A 26,840-nucleotide genomic window follows, 5' to 3' on the forward strand; every position below is an offset into this window, starting at 1 on the left:
CACGGAACACTTTTCCACTTTGCATCAGTCCATCTTGGATGAGCTCGGGCCCAACAAAGCCAGCAGCTTTTCTGGGTGTTGTTGATAAATGGCTTTGGCTTTGCATAGCAGAGTTTTAACTTGCACTTACAGATATAGCGACCAACTTTAGTTACTCACAGTGATATTCTGAAGTGTTCCTGAGCCCATGTGGTGATACCCTTTACACACTGATGTCGCTTTTTGTTGCGGTAACGCCTGAGGGTTCGAAAGTCCGTAATGTCATCGCTTAAATGCAGTGATTTCTCCAGATTCTCTGAACCTTTTTCATGATATTACGGACCGTAGCTGGTTAAATACCTAGATTCCTTGCAATAGCTCGTGGTGACCATCACCACATCCTTGTTTGTGAATGACTAAGCATTTCATGGAAGCTGCTCTTATACCCAATCATGGCACCCACCTGTTCCCAATTAGCCTGTTCACCAATGGGATGTTCCAAATAAGTGTTTGATGAGCATTCCTCTACTTTTTCAGTCTTTTTTGCCACTTATGCCAGCTTTTTTGAAACACGTTGCAGGCATCAAATTCCAAATGAGCTAATATCTGCAAAAAATATTATAAAAGCGGACTTCCAACTTTCCAGTCCGAAAGTTAAATATATTTCCTTTGCAGTCTATTCAATTGAAAATAGGTTGACAAGGATTTGCAAATCATTGTATTTTGTTTTTATTTACCATTTACAGAACTTGCCCACTTCACTGGTTTTGAGTTTTGTCTATGAAAGTATAAAAGCTATTCGTCAAAAATTAGCTTAGCCATGTAGCGATTAGCATTAACACTACAACAAACAGTAAACATGCAACTGTTAAAGTCAGCATACATACAATTGTGAACATCATACACATACTTTCTTCTGCAAGAGAAAAATAGAGAACATCTCTTAGAAAGAGAATCGACAGATGCAAACTACTAGATTTTGTGGACTTCTTTTACTTTGGGATGCCTGCAATAAGCAAATCTGACAATAAGAGGATGCTCTTATCTATACTTTCTTGGAAAACAAAATATTGGTATACATTGTGAGCATACTTGCCAACCCTCCCGGATTTTCCGGGAGACTCCCGAAATTCAGCGCCTCTCCCGAAAACCTCCCGGGACAAATTTTCTCCCGAAAATCACCCGAAATTCAGTTGGAGCTGGAGGCCACGCCCCCTCCTGCTCCATGAGGACCTGAGTGACGTGTCTGAGAGCGTGTCTGCCCAATGACGTTATAACTGTAAAATGATCGAGGGCGAGTTCTTGGTTTCTTATGTGGGTTTATTGTCAGGCAGTTTCATTAACGTCCTTCCAGCGCAGTAACAACACACAACAACAACAGTCACGTTTACGTCTATCACTCTACCGTAAGGCAGTTCGTCTGCCATAAACAGCATGTGACACTCTTAAACAGGAAAATACTGCCATCTACTGTACATGTACCACAACACCTCCAGGCAACTTCAACCCTTTAATAATCCTCCTCCATTCACATCCCATCTCCCCGGAGTGTAAATAACCTAATGTAAATAATCAAATGTATTTCTAATGTATATACTTGTTCTTATGCTATCTGAACTCACTATGTTCTCTGCTGGCTGTACATATCCTACCAAGTAAGACCTACACTGTTTCAATGTCCATTTCTCTGTTGATGCAATTGTTGATGACTGAAGTACTGATATCAACCAAAATTCCTCATCCCACCCCCCGGATTGTAAATAATTCAATGTATATACTATGATGATTAACTTGTGTGATGACTGTATTATATGCTGATAGTTTATATTTGTACCATGAATTGATTAACGTGGACCCTGACTAAAACAAGTTGAAAAACGTATTGCGGTGTTACCATTTAGTGGTCAATCGTACGGAACATGTACTGAACTGTGCAATCTACTAATAAAAGTTTCAATCAATCATGCATATGTGAAAATAACATCCTCTTTAGAAAGTGCAGTGCACAACAACTGTGCACACAACAGCTGTAAATATACTACTCCCCTCTTAACCACGCCCCAAACCACGCCCCCGCCCAAAGCCCAAACACAAATCCCCCCCCCCCCCCCCCCCCCCCCCCCACAACCACCACCTCCCGAAATCAGAGATCTCAAGGTTGGCAAGTATGATTGTGAGATTGCAAAAATTGGCCAAGTTGGCAATTCAGATTTTTAAAGTTATCTTCTTACTTGAATGAGTGAAATATCGAATGTTGTGTGCATTTGTATTTGTTATTTTTTCTACGCATGCAGTTACGATGATTTAAGTCCCTAATATCGTGCTCAGAAAAGGCAGGTAATCCTCTTGAGCTGAACTTGCTTGACGTTATGCTTGCTTGCAGGGCAGTTTTGGACTATTTTGCAGGGTTATAAGAGGGCTCATTTTGTATTTAGGATGGTCTTATATCCACGTCAATACAGTAATTCCTAAAAATGTAGCGCAAATTCATAATTGTACCGATTTAAGGGCATTCAAAATGAGAGTTTTTGTATCACAACAGAGAGATTACATCATGAAAATCCCTTCGATTTCCGGAAAAAGTATTTCCAGAGAAACAGGCACAACCGAATATTTTGACCAACTCCAATGTTGAAAAATAGAGTAAAATATTGTATAAACCCTTGCTGCCTTTCAAATTGTTACTGCTTCACTACCATACTGATTTGTATTTTTTTAAACCATATTCTACATATTTGTCGCCTGAAGTAGTGTGAATTGTGAAGTGAAGAGAATTATATTTATATAGCGCTTTTTTCTAGTGACTCAAAGCGCATTTACATAGTGAAACCCAAAATCTAAGTTACATGTAAACCAGTGTGGGTGGCACTGGGAGCAGGTGGGTAAAGTGTCTTGCCCAAGGACACAACAGCAGTGACTAGAATGGCGGAAGCTGGATCGAACCTGGAACCCTCAAGTTGTTGGCACGGCCACTCTACCAACCGAGCTATACCGCCCCAAGTAAGTATTAATTTAAGTATCACGGCAGTTGACTTGTGCTTGGGTGTCACACAGAGTGCAGAGTCTTTCTCAGCAGCAACAGCGTTAACTTGTTACAGTTAAATGCTAAATGGGTTGTACTTGTATAGCGCTTCTCTACCTTTAAGGTACTCAAAGCGCTTTGATACTATTTCCACATTCACCCATTCACACACACATTCACACACTGATGGCAGGAGTTGCCATGCAAGGCACTAACCATGACCCATCAGGAGCAAGGATGAAGTGTCTTGCTCAAGGACAGTGACGAGGTTGGTAGAAGGTTGGGATTGAACCAGGGACCCTCAGGTTGCTGGCACAGCCACTCTCCCAACCGCGCCACGCTGTCCCCAGTTCAGTATTTGTATTCTATTCTATTCTATTCTATTCTATTACTTTCCACTATCAGGTTGTGGCGACCAATAACGATATTCGCCAAGCGGACTTCCAAAGCTAACAACAAGCTGCCCATCTAGGCGCGACAATCAAATTCACCAACTTTTTATTGAACGACTTTTTGATGGACTTAATCCCTGAGCTATGCCTTATCAATAACACATCTCCACATTGGTGAGACTTTGATGAGAGCATTGACAAAAGACGAGATGCGAATACTGGCGTGCCATTTAGTGCTAACAAGACTGCTATCAGCAGCTGTCCGGGTAATACAACATGGAGATGAACTTGTCGATATTTGCTTAATTTCGACATCAATAGCACAGCTTTGGGATGGGACACGCAATCCTGACATCACAACTAACGCTGGAAATGGCGTCTTTTTGGAAGGATGGAAGAATACTTTATTGTCATTGCACAAGTCCAACAAAACCTTTTCAAGAGCAGACGTACATTGTACAGGATGACAGAACAGGAACGCTGAAGTGGCGCCCCTTCAAAGGTGGGGAGAGGTGGACGCGGGGTTCAGTCTGGGGCCAGGAAAAAAAACTTGATAGCCACAATAAGCACATATACACGTTATGACAATGAAACCACAAGACTTGCAACTGGAAGGGAACGGTGCAGGCCTCCGGTGACAAAGCTGCAGTCCTTCTGGTGATGCTCCAGCCATTCGTCGCAACCTACAAAGTTAAAGGCCTATTGAAACCCACTACTACCCACCACGCAGTCCGATAGTTCATATATCAGTGATGAAATATTAACATTGCAACACATGCTAATATGGCCAGTTTAGTTTACTAAATTGCAATTTTAAATTTCCCGGGAGTTTCGTCTTGAAAACGTTGTGTAATGATGACGTGTACGCAAGACGTCACAAGTTTTTAGGAAGTATGAGCGCTACGCACACACACACAGCTAAATGTCGTCTGCTTTAACGGCATAATTAAATAGTATTTTGGAGAACTGTGTTGCTGAATCCTTTGAAATTTGTTCAATTAATATTGGAGAAGTCAAAGTAGCAAGATGGAGTTGGGAAGCTTTAGCCTTTAAAATTCACAAAGTTGAAACTTTACTATGGATCACAGCGGACATGGATCCCGACCACTTGTCAACCAGCAGATTTCGTTGAGAAAATTGTGGTTAAAAAGTCGCCACTTACCTTATATCAGCTGAGCTTGCGCCTCCCGTACAGCTTCCGTCGACTTCCCCGAGACACTGCGCGTCAACACTCGGCCGTGGAAGTACACTTCCGACTATCAGGTACTGTTAAACTCACTAAAACACTAGCAACACAATAGAAAGATAAGGGATTTCCCAGAATTATCCTAGTAAATGTGTTTGAAAAAATTTGAATCCGTCTCAATGCAACACGATTGCAATCACGTTTTTTTTTTTGTTTTTTTTTCTAGTCCGTCGCTATCAATATCGTCAAACACAAATCTTTCATCCTCGCTCAAATTCTTGGGGAAATTGTCGTTTTCTCGGTCCGAATAGCACTTTTTGTTGGAGGCTCCCATTAAAAACAATCTGAGGATGTGAGGATCCCCCACACTTGTGACGTCATCGTCTGCGACTTCCGGTAGAGGCAGGGCTTTTCTCCAGTTGCGAAAGTTATCGTGGATGTTCTCTACTAAATCCTTTCAGCAAAAATATGGCAATATCACGAAATGATCAAGTATGACACATAGAATGGACCTGCTATCCCCGTTTAGATAAGAAAATCTCATTTCAGTAGGCCTTTAAACTGTGGCAAAAGAGTGGGGTGGGGGTCTGGGTATGTGTAAATAAGTCCAGTCCATGGTCCTTGGTGTGTGTGTGGGTGTGTGTGTGTGTGTGTGTGTGTGTGTGTGTGTGTGTGTGTGTGTGTGTGTGTGTGTGTGTGTGTGTGTGTGTGAGTGTGTGTGTGTGTATTATCATGTCTAAAACAATTTACCCCTGCGGTTTTAGCACATGTAAACCCAGTTCAAATTTAGGGGAATTATGCAGGATGTGACAACGTTTTTCAATGTGGTGGCCCTTTTGTAGTGGCAGCCGTAGCCATAGCTTGAAGGATCCCCCAGGCTATTGGTGAGTACTGTAGTCGATAGTAGAACACACTCAAGGCTACTATATTTGGTGAAACGAGTGCAGAGGTGACTATATATCAATCCATCCGTCGATTGTCCCTTTTGGGATGGCGGGGGGTGCTGGAGCTTATCTCAGCTGCATTCAGGTGGAAGGCGGGGTACACCCTGGACAAGTCGCCACCTCATCACAGGGCCAACACACATAGACAGACAACATTCACACTCACATTCACACACTAGGGCCAATTTAGTGTTGCCAATCAACCTATCCCCAGGTGCATGTCTTTGGAAGTGGGAGGAAGCCGGAGTACCCGGAGGGAACCCACGCAGTCACAAGGAGAACATGCAAACTCCACACAGAAAGATCCCAAGCCCGGGATTGAACTCGGGACTACTCAGGACTTTCGTATTGTGAGGCAGACGCACTAGCCCCTCTTCCACCGTGCTGCCTATGACTATCCATCCATCCATTTTCTACCGCTTATTCCCTTTTGGGGTGGCGGGGGGCGCTGGCGCCTATCTCAGCTACAATCAGGCAGAAGACGGTGTACACCCTGGACAAGTTGCCACCTCATCACAGGGCCAACACAGACAGACAGACAACATTCACACTCACATTCACACACTAGGGACCATTTAGTGTTGCCAATCAACCTATCCCCAGGTGCATGTCTCCGGAAGTGGGAGGAAGCCGGAGTACCCAGAGGGAACCCACGCAGTCACGGGGATATCATGCAAACTCCACACAGAAAGATCCTGAGCCTGGGGTTGAACACAGTACTGCAGGACCTTCGTATTGTGAGGCAGATGCACTAACCCCTCTGCCACCGTGAAGCCCGCCCGTGCCTATAAATCATATAATAAATACAATTATTATACAGTAATATTAAAATAATAACAAATAAAAAAATGCAATTATATAGTTATACATTATATATTAATACTGTATACTATGGGTGTTGTTTCAGTTTTATAAGGATTTAAAGGCCCACTGAAACCCACTACTACCAACCACGCAGTCTGATAGTTTGTATATCAATGATGAAATATTAACATTGCAACACATGCCAATACGGCCTTTTTAGTTTACTAAATTGCAATTTTAAATTTCCAGCGGAGTTTCTTGTTGAAAACGTCGCGGAATAATGACGTGTACGCGTGACGTCACGGACTGTAAGGAAATATTAGCGCTGCGCACACACAGCTAAAAATCGTCTGCTTTAACTGCATAATTACACAGTATTTTGGACATCTGTGTTGCTGAATCTTTTGCAATTTGTTCAATTAATAATGGAGAAGTCAAAGTAGAAAGATGGAGTTGGGAAGCTTTAGCCTTTAGCCACACAAACACACGGTGATTCCTTGTTTAAAATTCCTGGAGGTTAAGCTTTCCTATGGATCACAGCTGTCAAGCGAACATGGATCCCGACCAAATGTCAACCAGTAGTTTTGGTGAGAAATTTGTGGTAAAAAGTCGCCACTTACCAGAGATCAGCCGAGCTTGTGCCGTCCATACAGCTGCCGTCGACTTCCCTCAGACACTGGCCTCAAGACACCCGTGGACAAATCAGGTACTATTAAACTCACTAAAACACTAGCAACACAATAGAAAGATAAGGGACTTCCCAGAATTATCCTAGTAAATGTGTCTAAAAACATCTGAATCCGTCCCAATGCAATCGCCTTTTTTTTCTTTTTCTAGCCCTTCGCTATCAATATCCTCAAACATGATTCGTTCATCCTCGCTCAAATTAATGGGGAAATCGTCGTTTTCTCGATCCGAATAGCACTTTTTGTTGGAGACTCCCATTAAAAACAATGTGAGGATGTGAGGAGCCATCAACGGGTGATGTCATCGTCTGCGACTTCCAGTAAAGGCAGGGCTTTTCTGTTAGCGACCAAAAGTTGCGAACTTTATCGTGGATGTTCTTTACTAAATCCTTTCAGCAAAAATATGGCAATATCGCGAAATGATCAAGTATGACACATAGAATGGACCTACTATCCCCGTTTGAATAAGACAATCTCATTTCAGTAGGCCTTTAATGATGCTGAAAACATTTAAAAGGTTGGTAAGAGTTTTTTTATACTCTTTATGAAAATATTCACATTCTTAACACTAGTCCTACTTCACGGATATTTATATACAACAGTCAAGCCTGTAACCAGTTAGCCACGATAAACGGGTGAGGACTGCAGAAGTGAAGTGAAGTGTATTGTATTTATATAGCACTTTTCTCTAGTGACTCAAAGCGCTTTACATAGTGAAACCCAATATCCAAGTTACATTTAAAGCAGTGTGGGTGGCACTGTGAGCAGGTGGGTAAAGTGTCTTGCCCAAGGACACAACGACAGTGACTAGGATGGCGAGAGAGGGAATCGAACCTGGAACCCTCAAGTTGCTGGCACGGCCATTCTACCAACCGAGCTTTACCGCCCCAAAACCCCAGAAGGCTCGGAACAGTTCTGTCTTCCTCTATTCTGGCTCGCTAATACTGGTCAAAATGTCAGATTGTAGCAAAGGTGTGCAGGAGGAAACAGACTGTGTAAATATGTGATGATGAGCTGTTTATCCTTGTTAAGTCGGGACAACATCGCAATGCCAATACACAAATGGCCTCGGATGGCGATGCTGGTCAATATCTATTGACAGGCAAATCAGCCTTGTTGTTCCTCGGTTCCGTCCATGCCCGATGCGTGATGGGCTAAACTGAGAGTAAATGTGATTGGATTTTCGGTCTCTGTCATTAAATTCCCATGTGGGGAATACTAATTCCAGTATTTAGTGCGGTGATGCTAGGGCTTGCTTTCATCTTAAACTGATTCCAGCCTAATTAGATTGGCCGTGTAGGGGGTGCGGGATGTATCCGTCTGGACTAATCCCTGCCTCTCTGTCCCAAACATTGTATTATCCAGAGAAAATCCATTGGCTGCAGGGTATTTAGAGCCAGATCAGCCTCTGTACTGTATCATGGAGAGAGCACGGCACACAGAGGGTGGAACCTAATGGTCACCAGTGATGTATGGCTTGCAGAAAACGCCATTTAGAATTTACAGCAAGCCCTTTTTCATGCAATGAGCGCAGTAACATGCAATCTTTTTCGGAACACTGACGTTTAATTACACATGATTGCTACAGCATTGCTAAAACCTCATGCCGGATGGCGCCCAATGGCACTTACGTATTGGAGAGTAGCAGGTTGATTAGGATTCTACTTCGAATCTACCGTGGAACCTTGATTTACAATCCTCTCATCGTATGAACTTTTCAATTTACAAATCCGAATCTGAATGAGAATATGCTTTGGTAAACGAACCTCGTCTTAGGCCTGGCGCAGTCGGAGAGTGGCCATGCGCAACCCAAGGGTCCCTGGTTCAATCCCCACCTTGTACCAACCTCGTCAAGTCCGTTTTGTCCTGAGCAAAACACTTCACCCTTGCTCCTGATGGGTGCTGGTAAGCGCCTTGCATGGCAGCTCCCTCCATCAGTGTGTGAATGTGTGTGTGAATGGGTAAATGTGGAAGTAGTGTCAAAGCGCTTTGAGTACCTTGAAGGTAGAAAAGCGCAATACAAGTACAACCCATTTATCATTTAATTTAGTGTAGGAACGTTTCATTCACCCATTTTGTGCCCGGAAGCACAGTCATTGTGGGCTGGCTGATCAAGCTCTGGTACTCATCAATCAATCAATGTTTATTTATATAGCCCTAAATCACAAATGTCTCAAAGGACTGTACAAACCACTACGACTACGACATCCTCGGTAGAACCCACATAAGGGCAAGGAGAACTCACACCCAGTGGGACGCCAGTGACAAATCAGCTTCTGTGCTACTTTGTGTGCTTTTTTAGCCTTTTTACAGCATTTTATCATTTTACTTTCTCAAAATGAGTCCAAATGGGACAAGTGATGTGTGCTTTGAAACATCCAGGAAGCATCCACAGCATTGTCGACGCTGCCTTCTTCCCCCTACCTTTCTCCCGCTGCACACTAAGGAAATTAACCGACAAGGGAAAGTGGATTAAATTTCTAATTCCTAATCATTGAAGCGACATTGCTGTTAAGTTTTGTGATTTCAAACTGCAAGCGCACCACAGGGCTAGTGACAGTGTGTGTGTGTGTCGGCAGGGCGGTTGAAAATGAGGTCAATTTAAATTTGTTGTTGTTGTTTTCAGTTTAGTTCAGTTACAGTTTATTTCCAACATACACACTATACAATGTAATGCATCACACATTCACAGTTGTTTCATTACAGCACGTCCGAAAAGGAGTAAGAAGAAGCTGAGCTTATTTAATCCTACCCCTTTTCATACCATAGCAATTTTATCCTATTTCCTTGTTCTCTTTAACAGAACAGTGGGCAAATAAATAATGAACAAATAATATACCATAGTAAGTAAACAAATATTAAAGACATATATCATCTTTGTTTCAATAAATACAAAATTAAAAAAAACATAATAAAACAAACAAACAAAAAATGGTTCAAGATGTTCATCATATTCTTGTTCTGTGTACTTTGTGAACACTTGTAGTTTGAACAGTCTCTTAAAGTGAATTATGTTGGTGCTTTGTTTGATTTCTTTGCTTAATCCATTCCATAATTTAATTCCACATACTGATATACTAAAGGTTTTAAGTGTTGTATGAGCATACAAATGTTTTAAAATAGATCTTCCTCTAAGGTTATATTTCTCCTTTTTTGTTGAGAATTGTTGTACATTCTTGGGTAGCAGGTTAGTTACTTGCTTTGTACATCATTTTAGTGGCAGGCTTGCCACTACATTTGTTTGTGTTTTAGTTTTTTCTTCTGTGTGTGTTTAGTATTTCCTGTTTTTAGTTCCTGTCAGGGCTCTTATTTTGTCTGTTTCCTGTTTTTTTCCCTGTGGGCTGTTTTCCCCTCAATGGCGGCTGATTGGCACCTGGCCACACCTGGTGTCAATCAGCCCGCTCCTATTTTACCTGCTTTGTTCCTCCAGTCAGTGCTGGATTATTGTCTTGTCGATGTCGCTCTTGTCGTTGCTACCAGTCGTGTCGTGTCGTATCATATCGTGTCAACGCAGCGTTGCGGTAAGCTATATTTGATAGTGCTTTGGAGCTTATTGTCTTTTGTTCTCGGCTCCCAAGTTTGTTTTCATATTATAAGTACGACTTCTGTTTCTTGCTCGATACCTGTTAGCTTCCACGCTAGGCCTTTTTGTTTGTTATCCGCCCATGTGCGCACCTTTTGTTTGTACCCTTTTTTTGTTTTTTGTCTTAGTGTTTTAAAGTAAATCATGTTTTCTCACTCCATTCCTGCCTCCTTCTCTGCATCTTGGGGTTCGACACCAACTAACTTTGACATTCAGCTGTTTGCAAATGCACCAAATTGTTTAATTTTAATATTTGTGATTCAATAAAGGGTTTGTATGTTCTCTATGTCCAACATTATGTATTAATGTAATTGATCTTTTCTGTAACACCGTTAGTTAATGAAGCATACATTTGTAGTTGTTTCCCCATATTTCTACACAATAACTCAGATATGGTAACACTAGCGAACACTAGTTTTGCCTTTGTTATGAAATAAAAAGTTGATCCATCACTCCTTTGTTATGTTGTTGTTTTTTTTTTAATATACAGTACAGTGGATTTGAGAACGCCTCGATTTTCAATCTTTTCGATTTACAAACCTTTGCGTCGCTCCAAATACGCCTCTGTGTGTCGACCATGTCTTGGCATGCGAACGCTTCATTCATACATTCATTGTGCATGCTGCTTTAAGCCATTTAGGAGCTACCATTTTGATGACATCACTTCCTGTACAAGCTATTTTGATGAGGTGTGGCCCCTTACATTACATTACAAAGAGCTTCAACAGCGAGCAGCACTTTTGTCGTGTTTACTTCCACAAATGTCGTACTCTGTGGCATTCAGAGATGTGGCAGTAAATGTGTCCAAACTCTAACACGCTGAATTTCTGTTGCAATTTTTTTAAATATAAAAGCCATATTCGTAAAATTTCGACGTTTGCGACTTGTCTGTGTTTCCATTAAAAGGTGTTTTTTACGTCATGAGCGATTATCCTCGTAAAGTCTCCACTTTGATGAAGATGGACGCTTTGCTATTCCTTGGTTTTGGAGCCTGCGATGAGGTGGCGACTTGTCCAGGGTGTACGCTGCCTTCCGCCCAATTGTAGCTGAGATAGGCGCCAGCGCCCCCCGTGACCCCGAAAGGGAATAAGTGGTAGAAAATGGATGGATGGATGGTTTTGGAGCTGTGATTATATATTCGTCCACAATTCTCTTCCAAAATTGCGAACGATTAATTTACGGACACAACATGAACGGCGTTTAGGTGCCTTGTATATGCAAAAAAAAACCTTTTCCTTTATGATTCCGCAACACACTTTAATATCAAAGTACATTTTTGGGGGGGTAATAGAAACACAGCTACAGTCCCACTGTATAGCTTGGGGTTGCTCGACAACTGCTTTGAGTTAGCGTTTTAACTAGTTCGCTATTGACTAAAACAAAGGGAGCTTTGTCTCGCAGCAAGTTATCAATTGTTTTGAGACCGGAAAAAAAGCCACAGCGGACCTTCATTACAGCCAAGAAGAAGGCACTATTGGGACAAAAGCCGATGAAGGGTCACCTCAGACTGCTAGCTTGTGCTAATGCTAGCACTGACCAAGTGACACAACTGCTCGTTTATCACTCCAAAACTCCCAAAGTGTTCAACAATGCCACAAATATTCACAGACACAAGGTAAAATGGTTGTCTTTTTTTTTTGTTTGTTTCAACTGCAGTGCCTCAGACCGCAGGTCTCTGCAGAGAGTGGTGAGGACGGCGGACAAGATCATCAAGACTCCTTTTCCTCCTATCCAGGAAATCGCAAAAAGCCGCTGCCTGACCAGGGCTCAGAAAATATGTAGATACTCCTCCCACCCCCACCAAGGACTGTTTTAACTGCTGGACTCTAGAAAGAGGTTCCACAGCCTCTGTAGCAGAACCTCCAGGTTCTATAACAGCTTCCTCCCTAAGGCCATCAGACTCTTGAACGCATCATAAGAATCCCCTCATTTCCCCCCCAAAATGGATTAACTCGCTGGAATATAAAGACGATATAACATACATCCATAAATGTGGATGCATACGCAGAAATGAAATGTATTAATCCGTACATTGATCTATGTATTTATATCTGCACCTTATTGCTCTTGTATTCTGCACTACAACGAGCTAATGCAACACAATTTTGTTCTTATCTGTACTGTAGAGTTCAAATTTGAATGAAAATAAAAGGAAGTCTAAGTCTGTAAGTCTAAGTCAAGTAATATATAGTAATATATATATTTATATACATATATACTTACCAAAATAGGGACTTTTGTCGAGTCTAGAACCAAATGTTCATGTTTACATTGATTCTTATGGGGAACTCTGCTTCACTATACAAACTTTTCGGTTTACGAACCATGTTCAAGAACCAATTAAGTTTGTAAATTGAGGTTCCACTTTACTGTACAGTGCTTTGTATTGTATTGTGCTCCTCTATGTTGTCTTGGGGCACTAGGAGGCCTAGTACCTGACTGCCCCCTAGCCAGGGATACGGTGAAGACCTCAACGACGGAGCAGGCGGAAGACGGTAGATTTAAAAACTACCACAACGGCTGCAATGGCGGAAGAAGGCTGCAGCAGAAAAGGGTCCCCAGTCGTCTTGGACTCCATGCCATGCCTGAGCCGAGTCTGTCAAGGATGGTGTGGCGACTGTCTGTGCACCAGTCTCCCCACATTAAACAAAGTCACGCACAGGCATCCTCCATAAAGGGATACCCCTCTACCCCCCAAGCGGACGATGGCGTGGAACACCGCAGAGGCCACCACAGTGTATATGTTTCTTTTAGTTTTTATTCATAGCTGTATGTAGAAGTGTCTGCTTGTATCCACTGCTTTAATGTCTTTAATGTCCTTTGTCTTCTTTGATGTTTGATGTTTCCCCCTTACACACATGTGAGAGGGATGTTTTTTCCCTTGGCCTCAGTCTGGACCCCTCTCCAGGACCCAGGCTTAGACCGATTTTTTAAATTATATTTTAATTTTCTATTTTTTTCTCCCATTCCCCGCCACTTGTTTACCTGTATCTCACCTTTTTTGTAAGGGGCGCTGGAAGCCAGCAGACCCGTCAGCGATCCTGTTCTGTCTCCCTGTACTGTTTGTCTGATCTTGAATGGAATTGTGCTGAAAATTAAAATTTTCCAGAAGGAATAAATAAAGTACTATCTAATCTATCTAATCTAATCAAACCAGGAGGACCGTTATACCCGTTCGAGTGACCGCCGATGATGATTGTGTTCAAAGTGTATACAGGAAACTTAAAATACCTACTAAAACCCACTACTACCCACCACGCAGTCTGATAGTTTATATATCAATGATGAAATATTAACATTGTAACACATGCCAATACAGCCGGTTTACTTTACTAAATTACAATTTAAAATTTCCCGCGGAGTTTCTTGTTGAAAACGTCGCAGAATGATGACTCGGACTGTAGAGGACAGCACCATTTGCGGTTAAAAGTTGTCTCTTTCATCGCGCAGTTAAACAGTATTCTGGACATCTGTGTGCTGAATCTTTTGCAATTTGTTCAATTAATAATGAAGAAGTCAAAGTAGAAAGTTGGAGGTGGGAAGCTTTAGCTTTTAGCCACACAAACACACAGTAATTCCTTGTTTAAAATTCCCGGAGGTGAAACTTTACTATGGATCAGAGCGGTCAAGCGAACATGGTTCCCGATCACTTGTCAACCGGCAGGTTTCAGTGAGAAAATTGTGGTAAAAAGTCGCCTCTTACCGGAGATCAGCTGAGCTTGCGCGATACATGCATCTGTCGTCAACTTCCCTCAGACACTGGCCTCAAGACACCCGTGAACACACCCTCCGACTATCAGGTACTATTAAACTCACTAAAACACTAGCAACACAATAGAAAGATAAGGGATTTCCCAGAATTACCCTAGTAAATGTGTCTAAAAACATCTGAATCCGTCCCAATGCAATCGCCTTTTTTTTAAAACTTTATTTTTATTTTATTTTATTCTAGTCCTTCGCTATCAATATCATCATCTATGAATCTTTCATCCCCGCTCAAATTAATGGGGAAATTGGTCCGAATAGCTCTTGCTGCTGGAGGCTCCCATTGTAAACAATGTGAGGACGTGAGAAGCCCTAACCCTTGTGACGTCATCGTCTGCGACTTCCGGTACAGGCAAGGCTTTTTTATTAGTGACCAAAAGTTGCGAACTTTATCGTCGATGTTCTCTACTAAATCCTTTCAGCAAAAATATGGCAATACCGCGAAATGATCAAGTATGACACATAGAATGGACCTGCCATCTCCGTTTAAATAAAAAAATCTCATTTCAGTAGGATTTTAAAATATAGACCATTGTTGAGGCCGAAACCCTTTATTCATGTTCATATTTTTTATGTGGGGAAATTTTGCTCCAGTACACAAATTCACGAGCCAAAAGTTTGTAAATGTACGTTCCACTGTATATGTCATTGTAGCCTCCAACACACATGATAACAGTGTAGTTTTACACTCGGTCACACGGTCCCCACTTTGCTGCAAGTCCTCAGAGTTCTAATGTAGCCGTATGTGCGTATATATGGTGCTCCTCCGTGTCTAATGCAGGACCCCACTGTCTGTGAATGGAAGGCTAACACACACAGTGTCAAGGGGTGCGTCTTAAAGGCGACCCAGAAGGCTGGAAACATTGAAAGGCCTTCAAGCCATTGTTCTCCACAAAGGTCAAATGCAATTCAATCCCATAATATAGCAGGGGGGGAGCCCTACCTTGGCAACCGCCTCCACTTGAAGGGTGGGCAACGGGAAAGGACCATTCAGCAGAACGCTTGCCCGCTGTGAGCCGAGCACATTTGTCAAGGGCGGCGAGTGAAGTCGGGGGCGTGGGGGTGTAGTAGGGCAGGGGGAAAAAGCTGTTTTTGAGGCTTTTACACGTCATGGCTGCTCGCCGTACAATCAAACAATAAAGGCCACAAGCCATTCTTGCTCCAGTGAAAAGATCTTCGTCCACTTCATTTTTTTTTTGCTGCCCTTGTGAAATTTCATTAGGCTGGGTGTAACGACTTGTGAATGTCGGCTGTCTCCGTGACCTTGACACGGGTGGCAGATACATTTTGCAGGCGGGGTGCGAACTATTGTGTCGCACAGTAGCTATTTCTAATAGTTTGGATGACCTTCCGTCATAAAAATCTACGCTTTTTTTCTTTCTTTATTTGTATTTTGATGTTCACAAGTGGTGCAAAATTGTTGTATCTTTTTTTTATGTTCGCCATTTCCTGGAAGCAGTTTATTTAAATCCAGTTTTGTTAAAAATATTTAAAATGTGTATTTAATAAATGAAACAATTTGAATCAGTTTAGTTAAAATGTAAAACACGTTTGTGCAAGTACTGATTTTAAATATGTGAATCTTTACATATATACATACACATACACACATACATATATTTACATATATGTAAATATATATATATATATATATATATATATATATATATATATATATATACATATACATATATATATATATATATATATATATATATATGTATATGTATATATATATATAGGTATATATATATATATATATATATATATATATATATATATATATATATATATATACATATACATATATATATATATATATATATATATATATATATATATATATATATACATATACATATATATATATATATATATATATTTATACAGTGTTTCCCTCGGGTCAGGCATCTATTTGTGGTGGTGCGGTCGGCCGGCGTGGGGGGGGTTGGCAGCGGTGGTGGCGATGACCAAGAAAAACGCGGAGTTGGAATATAATTACACCACTTTATGTACATATTTATATAGATATTTATATAATATTTACATATCTATATATTATGTAACTACAAGCTCCATTCACAGACAGAGTCCCATTGCTTTTATGAGCGGTCGAGCAAGTCAAAAGCCGAAAAAAAAAAAAAAATATATATATATATATATATATATATATATATATATATATATATATGTGTTTTTTTATTTGTGGCTGCTGTAATTCTTTCGTGGCGGGCCGCCACAAATAAATGAATGTGTGGGAAACCCTGATATATTTATGTATACACGTTAGGTCAGGAAAAAACACATCCCTACAAGCCTATTTCGCAAATGTCTCTGCTCTTTAGGGGCTCGTCCTTCAGAAGAAAATCCCCTGAAGACCAGAGAAACCTGTAGGGATATATATAATAATAATAATAATAATGGATTAGATTTATATCGCGCTTTTCTATTGTTAGATACTCAAAGCGCTCACAGAGAAGTGGGAACCCATCATTCATTCACGCCTGGTGGTGGTAAGCTACATTAGTAGCCACAGCTGCCCTGGGGTAGACTGACGCAAGCGTGGCTGCCAGTTTGCGCTTACGGCCCCTCTGACCACCACCAATCATTCATTCATCATTCATTCACCAGTGTGAGCGGCACCGGGGGCAAAGGGTGAAGTGTCTTGCCCAAGGACACAACGGCAGCGATTTGGATGTCCATAAGTGGGAAGCGAACCTGCAACCCTCAGGTTTTTGGCACGGCCGCTCTTATAAATGATAAATGGGTTGTACTTGTATAGCGCTTTTCTACCTTCAAGGTACTCAAAGCGCTTTGACACTACTTCCACATTTACCCATTCACACACACATTCACACACTGATGGAGGGAGCTGCCATGCAAGGCGCCAACCAGCACCCATCAGGAGCAAGGGTGAAGTGTCTTGCTCAGGACACAACGGACGTGACGAGGTTGGTACTAGGTGGGATTTGAACCAGGGACCCTCGGGTTCCGCATATATATATATATATATATATATATATATAATATATTTATATGGATATATATATATATATCCATCCATCCATTTTCTACCGCTTATTCCCTTTGGGGTCGCGGGCGGCGTTGGTGTCTATCTCAGCTACAATCGGGTGCAAGGCAGCGTACACCCTGGACAAGTCGCCACCTCGTCACAGTACACACATATATATATATATATATATATATATATATATATATATATATATATATATATATATATATACTGTATATAGATAGATAGATATTGTAAATAGCAAACGAAACTGATACTGTACTGGGTATCAATAATATCGACATCTGGATCGATCCCCCCTACTTTACATTGAAGCGGTTAGCTTCTTATGTCGTCGTGCTCAATGTGTGTGTAGCATGCTGAGCCATTCTTTTCATATAGTCATCCAGTGATAATGGTACGTGGAAGAAACCTGGTGGTGAAGATAAGCATTAGGCGTGTGGGAAAAAATCGATTCGAATACCAATCGAATCGAATATGTTGTGCGATTCAGAATCGATTCTCATTTTTTTTAAATCCATTTTTTTTTTTAAATCAATCCAACAAACCAATACACAGCAATACTATAACAATGCATTTCAATTCCAAAACCAAACCTGACCCAGCAACACTCAGAACTGCAATAAACAGAGCAATTGAGAGAAGACACAAACACGACACAGAACAAACCAAAAGTAGTGAAACAAAAATGAATATTATCAACAACAGTATCAATATTGGTTATAATTTCAGCATAGCAGTGATTAAAAATCCCTCATTTACATTATCATTTGACATTTATAAAAAAGAAAAAAAAAGAACAATAGTGTCACAGTGGCTTACACTTGCATTGCATCTCATAAGCTTGACAACACACTGTGTCCAATGTTTTCAAAAAGATAAAATCAGTCATATTTTTGGTTCGTTTAATAGTTAAAACAAATTTACATTATTGCAATCAGTTGATAAAACATTGTCCTTTATAAATTATAAAAGCTTTTTAAAAAAAATCTACTACTCTGCTAGCATGTCAGCAGACTGGGGTAGATCCTGCTGAAATCCTATGTATTGAATGAATACAGAATCGTTTTGAATCGGAAAAATATCGTTTTTGAATCGAGAATTGCGTTCAATTGAAAAAATCGATATATTATTGAATCGAATCGTGGGACACCTAAAGATTTGCAGCCCTATTATGTATATATATAAATATATAAACACATACACACACAAATATATCTATCCATCCATTTACCACCGCTTATATGTATATATATATATGTATATAAACATACATATATATATATATACACACACATACATATTAATACCTATTTATATATATATACACATACACATACATATATATTTACCTACTGTATATATATATATATGCGCCTGCCTCTTCCAGGAAAACACTCTGCCACGCTCATCAGTGCCTATGCCCCCACGATGACGAACAAAGACGATGTGAAGGAGAGGTTCTATGAAGACCTGAATGCTACCATCGCGGCAGTGCCCAGGGCAGACAAGCTTATCATCCTCGGTGACTTCAATGCCAGGGTTGGCACTGATCACAAGTCATGGGAAGGAGTCCTCGGCAAAAATGGCATGGGCAACTGTAACAGCAATGGCACCCTTCTGCTGGAGACTTTTGTGGCACATGAACTCTTGATCACCAACTCAGTTTTCAGCCTCCCAAAGCGCAACAGGACCTCATGGATGCATCCCCCCCCGCTCAAGACACTGGCACCTACTGGACTGTCATCGTGAGGCAAAGGGACAGACAAAATGTCAGGGTTACAAAGGCGGTGTGCAGTGCAGAGTGCTTGACTGTCCATAGGCTCCATGTGTCTAAGCTGAAAATCAAGATCCATCCTCCCAGAAGGCCTCAAAGTTCCAAAGTTCCGAAGCGCTTGAACATTTCCAGGCTCATTAATGCCTCCGTCAAGAAATCACAGACTGAAGAGCTCAACAGCAAACTGCAGGACCTGAAACCCTCTGGGAACCTGGAGGAGGACTGGGCTGCGTTTAGAGACACCGTCTACACTGCTGCTCGCAATGCAGTAGGACCTACAGCCTGCAGGCAACAGGACTGGTTTGATGAGAATGATGATCACATCAGAGATCTTCTCCAGGAGAAACATCGTCGGCACAGAGCCCACCTCAGTGATCCAACATCCTCTCAAAAAGAGTCTGCCCTCAAGAAAATCAAAGCAACCATCCAGCGAGAGCTGCATCGGATGCAGGACGAATGGCTCTGCCGAAAGTCTGACGAGATTCAGTCCTATGCAGACCAGAATGACAGCAAGAAGATCTACAGCACCCTCAAGGCCATCTGTGGGCCCACAACATCAGGATCTTCCCCTCTACTCAGTGCTGCTGGCAGCACACTGGTGACAGACAGAGAGAAGATCCTTGAGCGCTGGGCTGAGCACTTCCACGGTGTTCTCAACCGCCCCACAGCCATTAATGAGGAAGCCATTGCACGCCTCCCTCACGTCCCTGTCAACACCTCCCTTGACGAACCACCAACGGAAGCTGAGGTCATCAAAGCCATCAGGGGACTTCCAAATGGCAAAGCACCTGGTGATGATGCAGAAATCTACACAGCTGGTGGACCATCTCTGACCAAACAACTGGTAGTCCTAGTCTGCACCATGTGGAACCAAGGGAAACTGCCACAGGAGTTGAAAGACGCCTCCATCATCCATTTATACAAATGCAAGGGCTACGGGCAGGACTGCAACAACCACTGTGGCATTGCTCTGCCCGTCTGTAGCAGGAAAAATCCTGGCCAGAATTCTGCTAAACCGCGTGACTGAACATCTTGAACATGAAGACCTTCTACCGGAGAGCCAATGTGGATTCAGGCAGGGTCGTGGTACAGTCGACATGATCTTCGCCATTCGCCAACTCCAAGAGAAGTGCCGAGAACAGAACGTCACTCTATACTCCACCCTTGTAGGTCTGACGAAGGCCTTCGACACTGTCAGCCGAGCGGGCCTCTGGCAGATCATGGCCAAGTTTGGCTGCTCAAACATCCTCATTAACATGGTCCGTGAATTCCATGATGGAATGCAGGCACAAGTCCAGGACAACAGCACATCATCTCAGCCTTTCCATGTGGAAAATGGAGTCAAACAAGGCTGTGTTCTGGCACCAACTCTGTTTAGCATGATGTTCTCAGTCATGCTGACAGATACTTTACGGTCTGGGGACATAGGGATAGACCTGCGCTACCATACTGATGGCAAGCTGTTTAATCTGCAAAGACTCCAGGCAATGACAAAAGTACAGACCACCAAAGTTTGCGATTTCTTTTTTGCGGACGACTGTGTCCTGAATGCTTCCAATAAGCTGGAAATGCAACTGAGTATGAACAACTTCGCCACAGCATGCTCAGACTTTGGACTCACCATCAGTTCAAAGAAAACAGAGGTAATGCATCAACCTGCTCCTGGAGACCCGTACACTGAACCCCTCGTCAGCGTGAATGGTGAAGACTTCAAAACTGTTGAAAAGTTTGTCTACCAGGGTAGCACTTGTCACGCATGGGCAACATCGACGAGGAAGTCAAGCATAGGATAGCGCATGGAAGTGCTGCATTCGGCCGACTCCGCAGTTCTGTCTGGGAGCACTGAGGGCTCAACCTACGGACCAAACTTAAGGACTACCGTGCTGTTGTCCTACCCACCCTGCTGTATGCCAGTGAGACCTGGACTGTATACAGCCGGCATGCTAAACAACTCAACGCCTTCCACATGAGATCCCTCAGGAGGCTGCTCAACATCAGGTGGCAGGACAAGATCCCAGACACTGAGGTCCTCCACAGGTCTGAGATGGAGACCATCTATGCCATCCTCAAGCGTTCCCAGCTGAGATGGCCTGGCCATGTCTGCCGTATGTCAAACGAACGCCTACCAAAAATGTTTCTGTACGGTAAACTGCACCATGGAAAGCGCTCACGCAGCGGACAGCGGAAACGCTTTAAGGACACCCTAAAGACCAGTCTCAAGGGCTATGGTCTGGACCCAGAGACCCTGGAAGCCGATGCCCAACACCGTTTGAACTGGCGCTCTGCAGTCTGGCATGGTTTAGCAGACTTCGAGGAAAAACGCATCTATGAAGCCGAACAGAAGCGACAGCTTCGCAAGACCAGAGACTGTTCCACCCTCTCACCCAGCCATCCCCCAGCCATAACCTGCCCTCACTGCAGTCGGTCATTCCGTGCAAGGATTGGCTTCATCAGCCATCTTCGCACACACAAATCAACGTGAAGTCACCTGGTCATCTTCGAAAACGAAGGACAAACAAGATATATACATATACACATACATATATATATATATATATATATATATATATATATATATATATATATATATATATATATATATATATGTCTTAAATGGATTATCCAGAAAATAATGCTCGATACTGTGGTAGAGCGCAATATGTACTGTATGTATGGGAAAAATCACAAGACTACTTCATCTCTACAGAACTGTTTCATGAGGGGTTCCCTCAATCATCAGGAGATTGAGGGAACCCCCTCATGAAACAATTCTGTAGAGATGAAAGTCTTGTGATTTTTCCCACACATACATACCTATATATATATGTATATACATACAAATATATATAGATGTATATATTTAAAATGTTACCTAACAATCATAACTATTCAAACTAAGAGAATATGAATTACAAAAATTTATTTTGTCCATAGGCCTCTTTTATGTACATCTACTTGACTAAATTTACCGCTAATCCGGTTATAATTCCATGTAATCTCAAAAACAATATAAAATAATTTTTAAAAAAGGAACAAAAATGTTGTTGTTAATGTATTTACTTAGTAGATTATTTTTAATATTACTATAAAATACTAAATAATGAATTTTGATGTTTAGACATGATCTTCAGGTTCAATGCAAACTAAAAAAAAGAGCAAAATCTGAGAACAAAATAGCATAGGAGACAGACCTGGTTTGCAGATACAGTTTTTAATGTATCACAACAATGAGCAACAAACATACTTGATGAACTATTTCCAGAAGTTGTTCAAATACCATCTACAATAAACGTCATTTCAACTATGACAACAGGTCTGTGACAAATTAAAAAAAACCCGAAACAAAACCAAGAAGAAAAAAAAAAAAGGTTCCAAAACCATGTTATTACCGTGATACGGTACAGTTGAGACCTCAAACAGTACAGTAACAAAAACTAATGCGACTACTCTCTATATATAAAACATCAATAACATTTTTGGTTTAGTTTATTTAAAGTTTTAGCCATAGGGGCTTCTTCTTAATAAAACCTCAGGGTGCATTTCCTATGTAACCCAGATGTTGAAGAGTACATATTGAGTAGGATATGATTGCGCCATGAAAATCCCTTTGACATCCAGAAGAACAATTCCAAATTGCAACCTTTTGAAGGCTGTCCTCATCAACATGACACAATCCATCCACTTTTTTTTTTTTCTTTTGTTAAAGTTCTTTTTTTTGTTTTTCATTTTTGGCTGCTGTGCAGTTGCAATAACTATGTACAGTTGCTGTTGGACCATCCGTTTTTTTGTTGGTTTGTTAGCTTTTACCAGTCCTTGGTGTGGTGGAGAGCGTCCTGTCTGTGGCGCTGGCATCTTAGCACGCGATGCCGGCCATCGGACAAGTTCAGTCTTAAAATGCCGAGCCACAGAATCGGGGGGAAGGGGGAAACGGAGGCAAAAAAGCCAAGTTGGGGGGAAAAAAGCCTTTGGAATCAGGACTGTCGCTCGTGTTTGTACAATGGCAGAATTGCACCTTGGGAGGCCAGAATGTCTCTTAGGAAAAACAATCGAAAAGTGTCTTCAGGATTAAAGTAACTATTAAAATAAGGACAAAAAAGCTCACGCAGGAAATTTGCTTTACGAAAAACAAAAAAAACAAAAAAAAAACACACCTTTACAATAATTAAACAAAAAGAGGAAATGTTACTTGATGTCATTGTTTGAAACAATAACGAAGCATGATTTGATTTAACCTGTCAAACAGTTGCATTACATGCTACTTGCTCATCTCAGAATAGGAAATACCAACCAAAAAAACAGACAAAAAAAAAAAAAGCAATACATTTTTGCATTTCTTCATATTAATAAATTTGTACCATGCACAGCCAACTAGGAATATGTACAACAGCTTTGCTTTTCTTTGTTCACCAGCCTTTTTTGCTTTCATACAAATAGCCTTCTGTTACTTTGGAATGAACCACATTGCTTTCAAACGTGATTCGTATGTGAAAATAAAATTAACCAAAAATAAAACATTTTGACAGCGTTCACATTCTTAGTTCCACAGCAAAATAATAATAATAATAGTTTAAAAAAAAAGCTAATAAAAATGATGGATCAGTATTTTGTTTCGGAGAAATGATGGCAGGCAAAAACACAAATTACACAGTAGCAGCAAAATTTTTGTAAGGTAATACTTTCCAATGTTGAAATTCCTTAACCGCAAATGGCCACAAGTGCCCGGAGGATTGACGGGAGGGCGTCCACCTGCGTACCCGTTGGCACAGGTGCAACACTGTTCAGTCCAAGTACATGAAATTGTTGAAAAATACAACACAAATGCTGTGTTTCTTTTTAAAAGCAGCAAACAAATGTTTTTTGTTTTTTTTTACTCTCTAACTTGTACCTTAATAGTTTCAAGTATACAGTGCTGCTTTCATGGATGCACCAATTGTTAAATAGATTGTTAGGCGTCAATCCTGTAACACATATGGACCGATATGCTGCAAATAATAATAATAAAAATGAAAAAAAAAAAAGACACACAAAGACGTACAAAACGTTCTATTAAATTAACAAAATGGCCTACTTTAAATGATCAAAATAAGTGCACTAGAGTCCAGACGCGAGCAGGTACCGTAACAGTACAGCAAATTCACCAAAGTAAAAGTTCTATTCACATGATCGGAGAGTCTATGGGAACTAGAGAGAAAAAGGGCGTTTGAGCGGGTTGGCACAGATTATTAGTGTATACTACAAGAACCAAAAAAAGGGGAGGGGCTGGGCGACCGGGTGTTGCAATACAAAGTGGCAAAAATGTGTATGGGGGAGGGGTCATCATCATCATCATCATCATCATACACCATTCTAAATTCCCTCATACTGCCAACTAAAAGGATATGCACATCGTCCATTGTAACAGTTCTATTGTCTCTTGGTACTCCATACGTGCCAAGGAAATGCGTTCCGATAAAGCTCGACGTGTTTTGGTTATCAGCCAAGTGTAACCCAGGCTTGCTGCTTTTGAAACAAATGAGAAATGTTATGTTCTGACCTGAGAATTTAAAGCTACTGAATTATCTAAAAACTAAGAGAGATTCTCTTTGAGGGTGTCTGGATCGTCATCCCATACAGTACATGCTAGCATTTTGGAAAACAATCCAGCTGAGGTGCAATTTGCTATCATGAGAGTTTTTGGCTTGAAACAAGCCCCCCCTCCGACGAGGGAGCCTGTGGGAATTGTTTTCCTACTCCGTGTTTTTTTTTTTTTTTGTATACAATATAAGCTCAGTCAAGCATCTGCAACAGTTCTGTCCATAACAAAAAAAATCAATCTTGCCAGCATATCAATATGGGAAAAACAATCCTGAGTCAATCATTTGGTTCTGTATTTTTTTTTGGGTTAAGAGAAACTTTGGAACTGCAGTTTTAAAAAGTCTTATTTTCGTCTTTAAGCAAGGGGATCCTTTAGTCACTTCTACACACTGAACATATCCATTCTGATACTACTGAAGCCGGCGTCTAGGCCAGAGGCCGCCTTGGCGCTATCTAAGTCGTCCAGCTTCTGGCTTAGCTCATTGTCAGACTCATCCGAACAACTCTCGGCGGGTAGTGAAGTTGGAACCCCTGAGGTGCTGCAGGAAGTTGAGGTAACCGTTGACGGCGAGGACAGCGGGGGAGGCGGGGAGGCGGACGGGGAGGAGAGGGAAGCAGCTTTCTGGGCTGTGGCGGCGGTGGTGGCCTGGAACAGGACGTTGGGCCAGGACTTCATGGACAAGCGAGACAGATGGGGAAAGGTGTTGTTAGAAGAAGCTGCAGACTGCGAGGTAGATGTGGTGTTAGGAGTAGGGGAGCAGACAGAGTGAGGTAATAATCTAGTATGCTCTTTGGCATTTCTCATTGCTTGTTTGATTGTTTTCTCTTTGTGCAAGCTCGACTGGAGGTGTTGGCCAAGTGCTTCGTTCCCGTTGACGACCACGTTGCAGGCGACGCACGTGTAGTTGCTCACCGCCTTCCGAAGCACCGTCTCTTGCGGCTCGCCGAAAGGTTGTCCGAAGTAACACAGGGACTTCTGGTGGCGCGTCACCGAGTCTTCGTCCGCAAAGATCATCTGGCACTTCCTGCATATAAACTCGTGCTTGATGGACGGTACGATAAAAGCGTCGGGGAAATCCTTGCTACTTTTGGTTTCGGTTTTCAGTTCTTCTTTTGTGCTTTCCGTTGAAGAGCCTGTGTTGCTGTCGTCCTTAGTATTATTAGCTTCTTTTGGTTTGAAGGAGTCGGTTGCGGTGCTTTTGATGCTCTGGGGGGTTTTCGCAGAAGACACTTGCTGCTGCTTAAGTTGCTTCTGTTGCTGCTCCAGATGTTTCTGCTGCTGCTGCTGCTGCTGCTTTTGCAGGGAATCTTGGAGGGACTGCTGGTACTGCTGATACTGCTGCAGAAGCGCGGCTTGTGGGACGGCCGCCGGGCCGTAGGGGAACAGATTCTCCATCCCACAAAGTGGTGGGAAGTAGCCGCCCGGTTGGACTCCTCTGGGTAGCTGCGGTGAGAAGCAGTTGGGGAATCCAGGAAGAAAGTAGGGAAGGAACTGTCCCCCCAAGAAAGAGCTGGGGTCTCCTGCAGCCAGAGCATTCTGAAGCGCCTGTAGCTTTGCCGTGTCCAGCGAAGTCTCACCTCCAGCTTTCCCTGCAGCCGCCTTGTCCCTCTTCTTGGCCATGCTGGGGGTCTCGGGTCGTGCCGTGCTCTCGTTGTCGCCGCTCTTCAGCTTTATATGAGGTGGCTTATCTCCTGTTTTTTTACCCTCAGAGTCTTTCCCTTGCTGCTCTGTCTTATTTACTGCCGCCAAAGGTGTGGAGGGAACAGGAGGAGGAGGAGGAGTCTGCAGAATGGTCTTGGTTGGGGTAGTGCTGAGAGACATGGCAGGAGATGGGGTGGCTGGTGTAGGGAACCCAAGCATGCCAGCACCAGGAGATGCTAAAGCTGAAATACAGTAGTATATAGATATGGAAATATTCAATATTTAATTTTGAAATTGGCTGTTCATTTGTTCGTCATTTTCAAATCTCTTGATTTCGATTTTGTTATGGATCAAAACTGTCACAAGTGCTTAATGATAACTTCAATCTACTTTTCTATAATACTATAAATTTGCCGAGACAATAATTAGGAAAAGAAAACAATTAAAGCGGT

At 41.9% G+C, this 26,840-nt stretch overlaps 1 protein-coding gene across 1 annotated transcript in view; it reads right to left on the reverse strand.

The window, feature by feature from the left end:
• Positions 1-22,364: 22,364 nt before the first annotated feature.
• Positions 22,365-26,840, reverse strand: part of zfhx4 (zinc finger homeobox 4) — a 178,251-nt gene continuing 173,775 nt past the window's right edge. Inside the window, exon 12 of the mRNA XM_061921984.1 lies at positions 22,365-26,630. Within this exon, the coding sequence (XP_061777968.1) occupies positions 25,129-26,630 (1,502 nt within the window). The 3' untranslated portion in view covers positions 22,365-25,128. The remainder of the gene's footprint in view (positions 26,631-26,840) is intronic.

The sequence above is a fragment of the Nerophis ophidion genome, linkage group LG15 (assembly GCF_033978795.1).
Source record: "Nerophis ophidion isolate RoL-2023_Sa linkage group LG15, RoL_Noph_v1.0, whole genome shotgun sequence".
NCBI classification, from domain to species: Eukaryota; Metazoa; Chordata; class Actinopteri; order Syngnathiformes; family Syngnathidae; genus Nerophis; species Nerophis ophidion.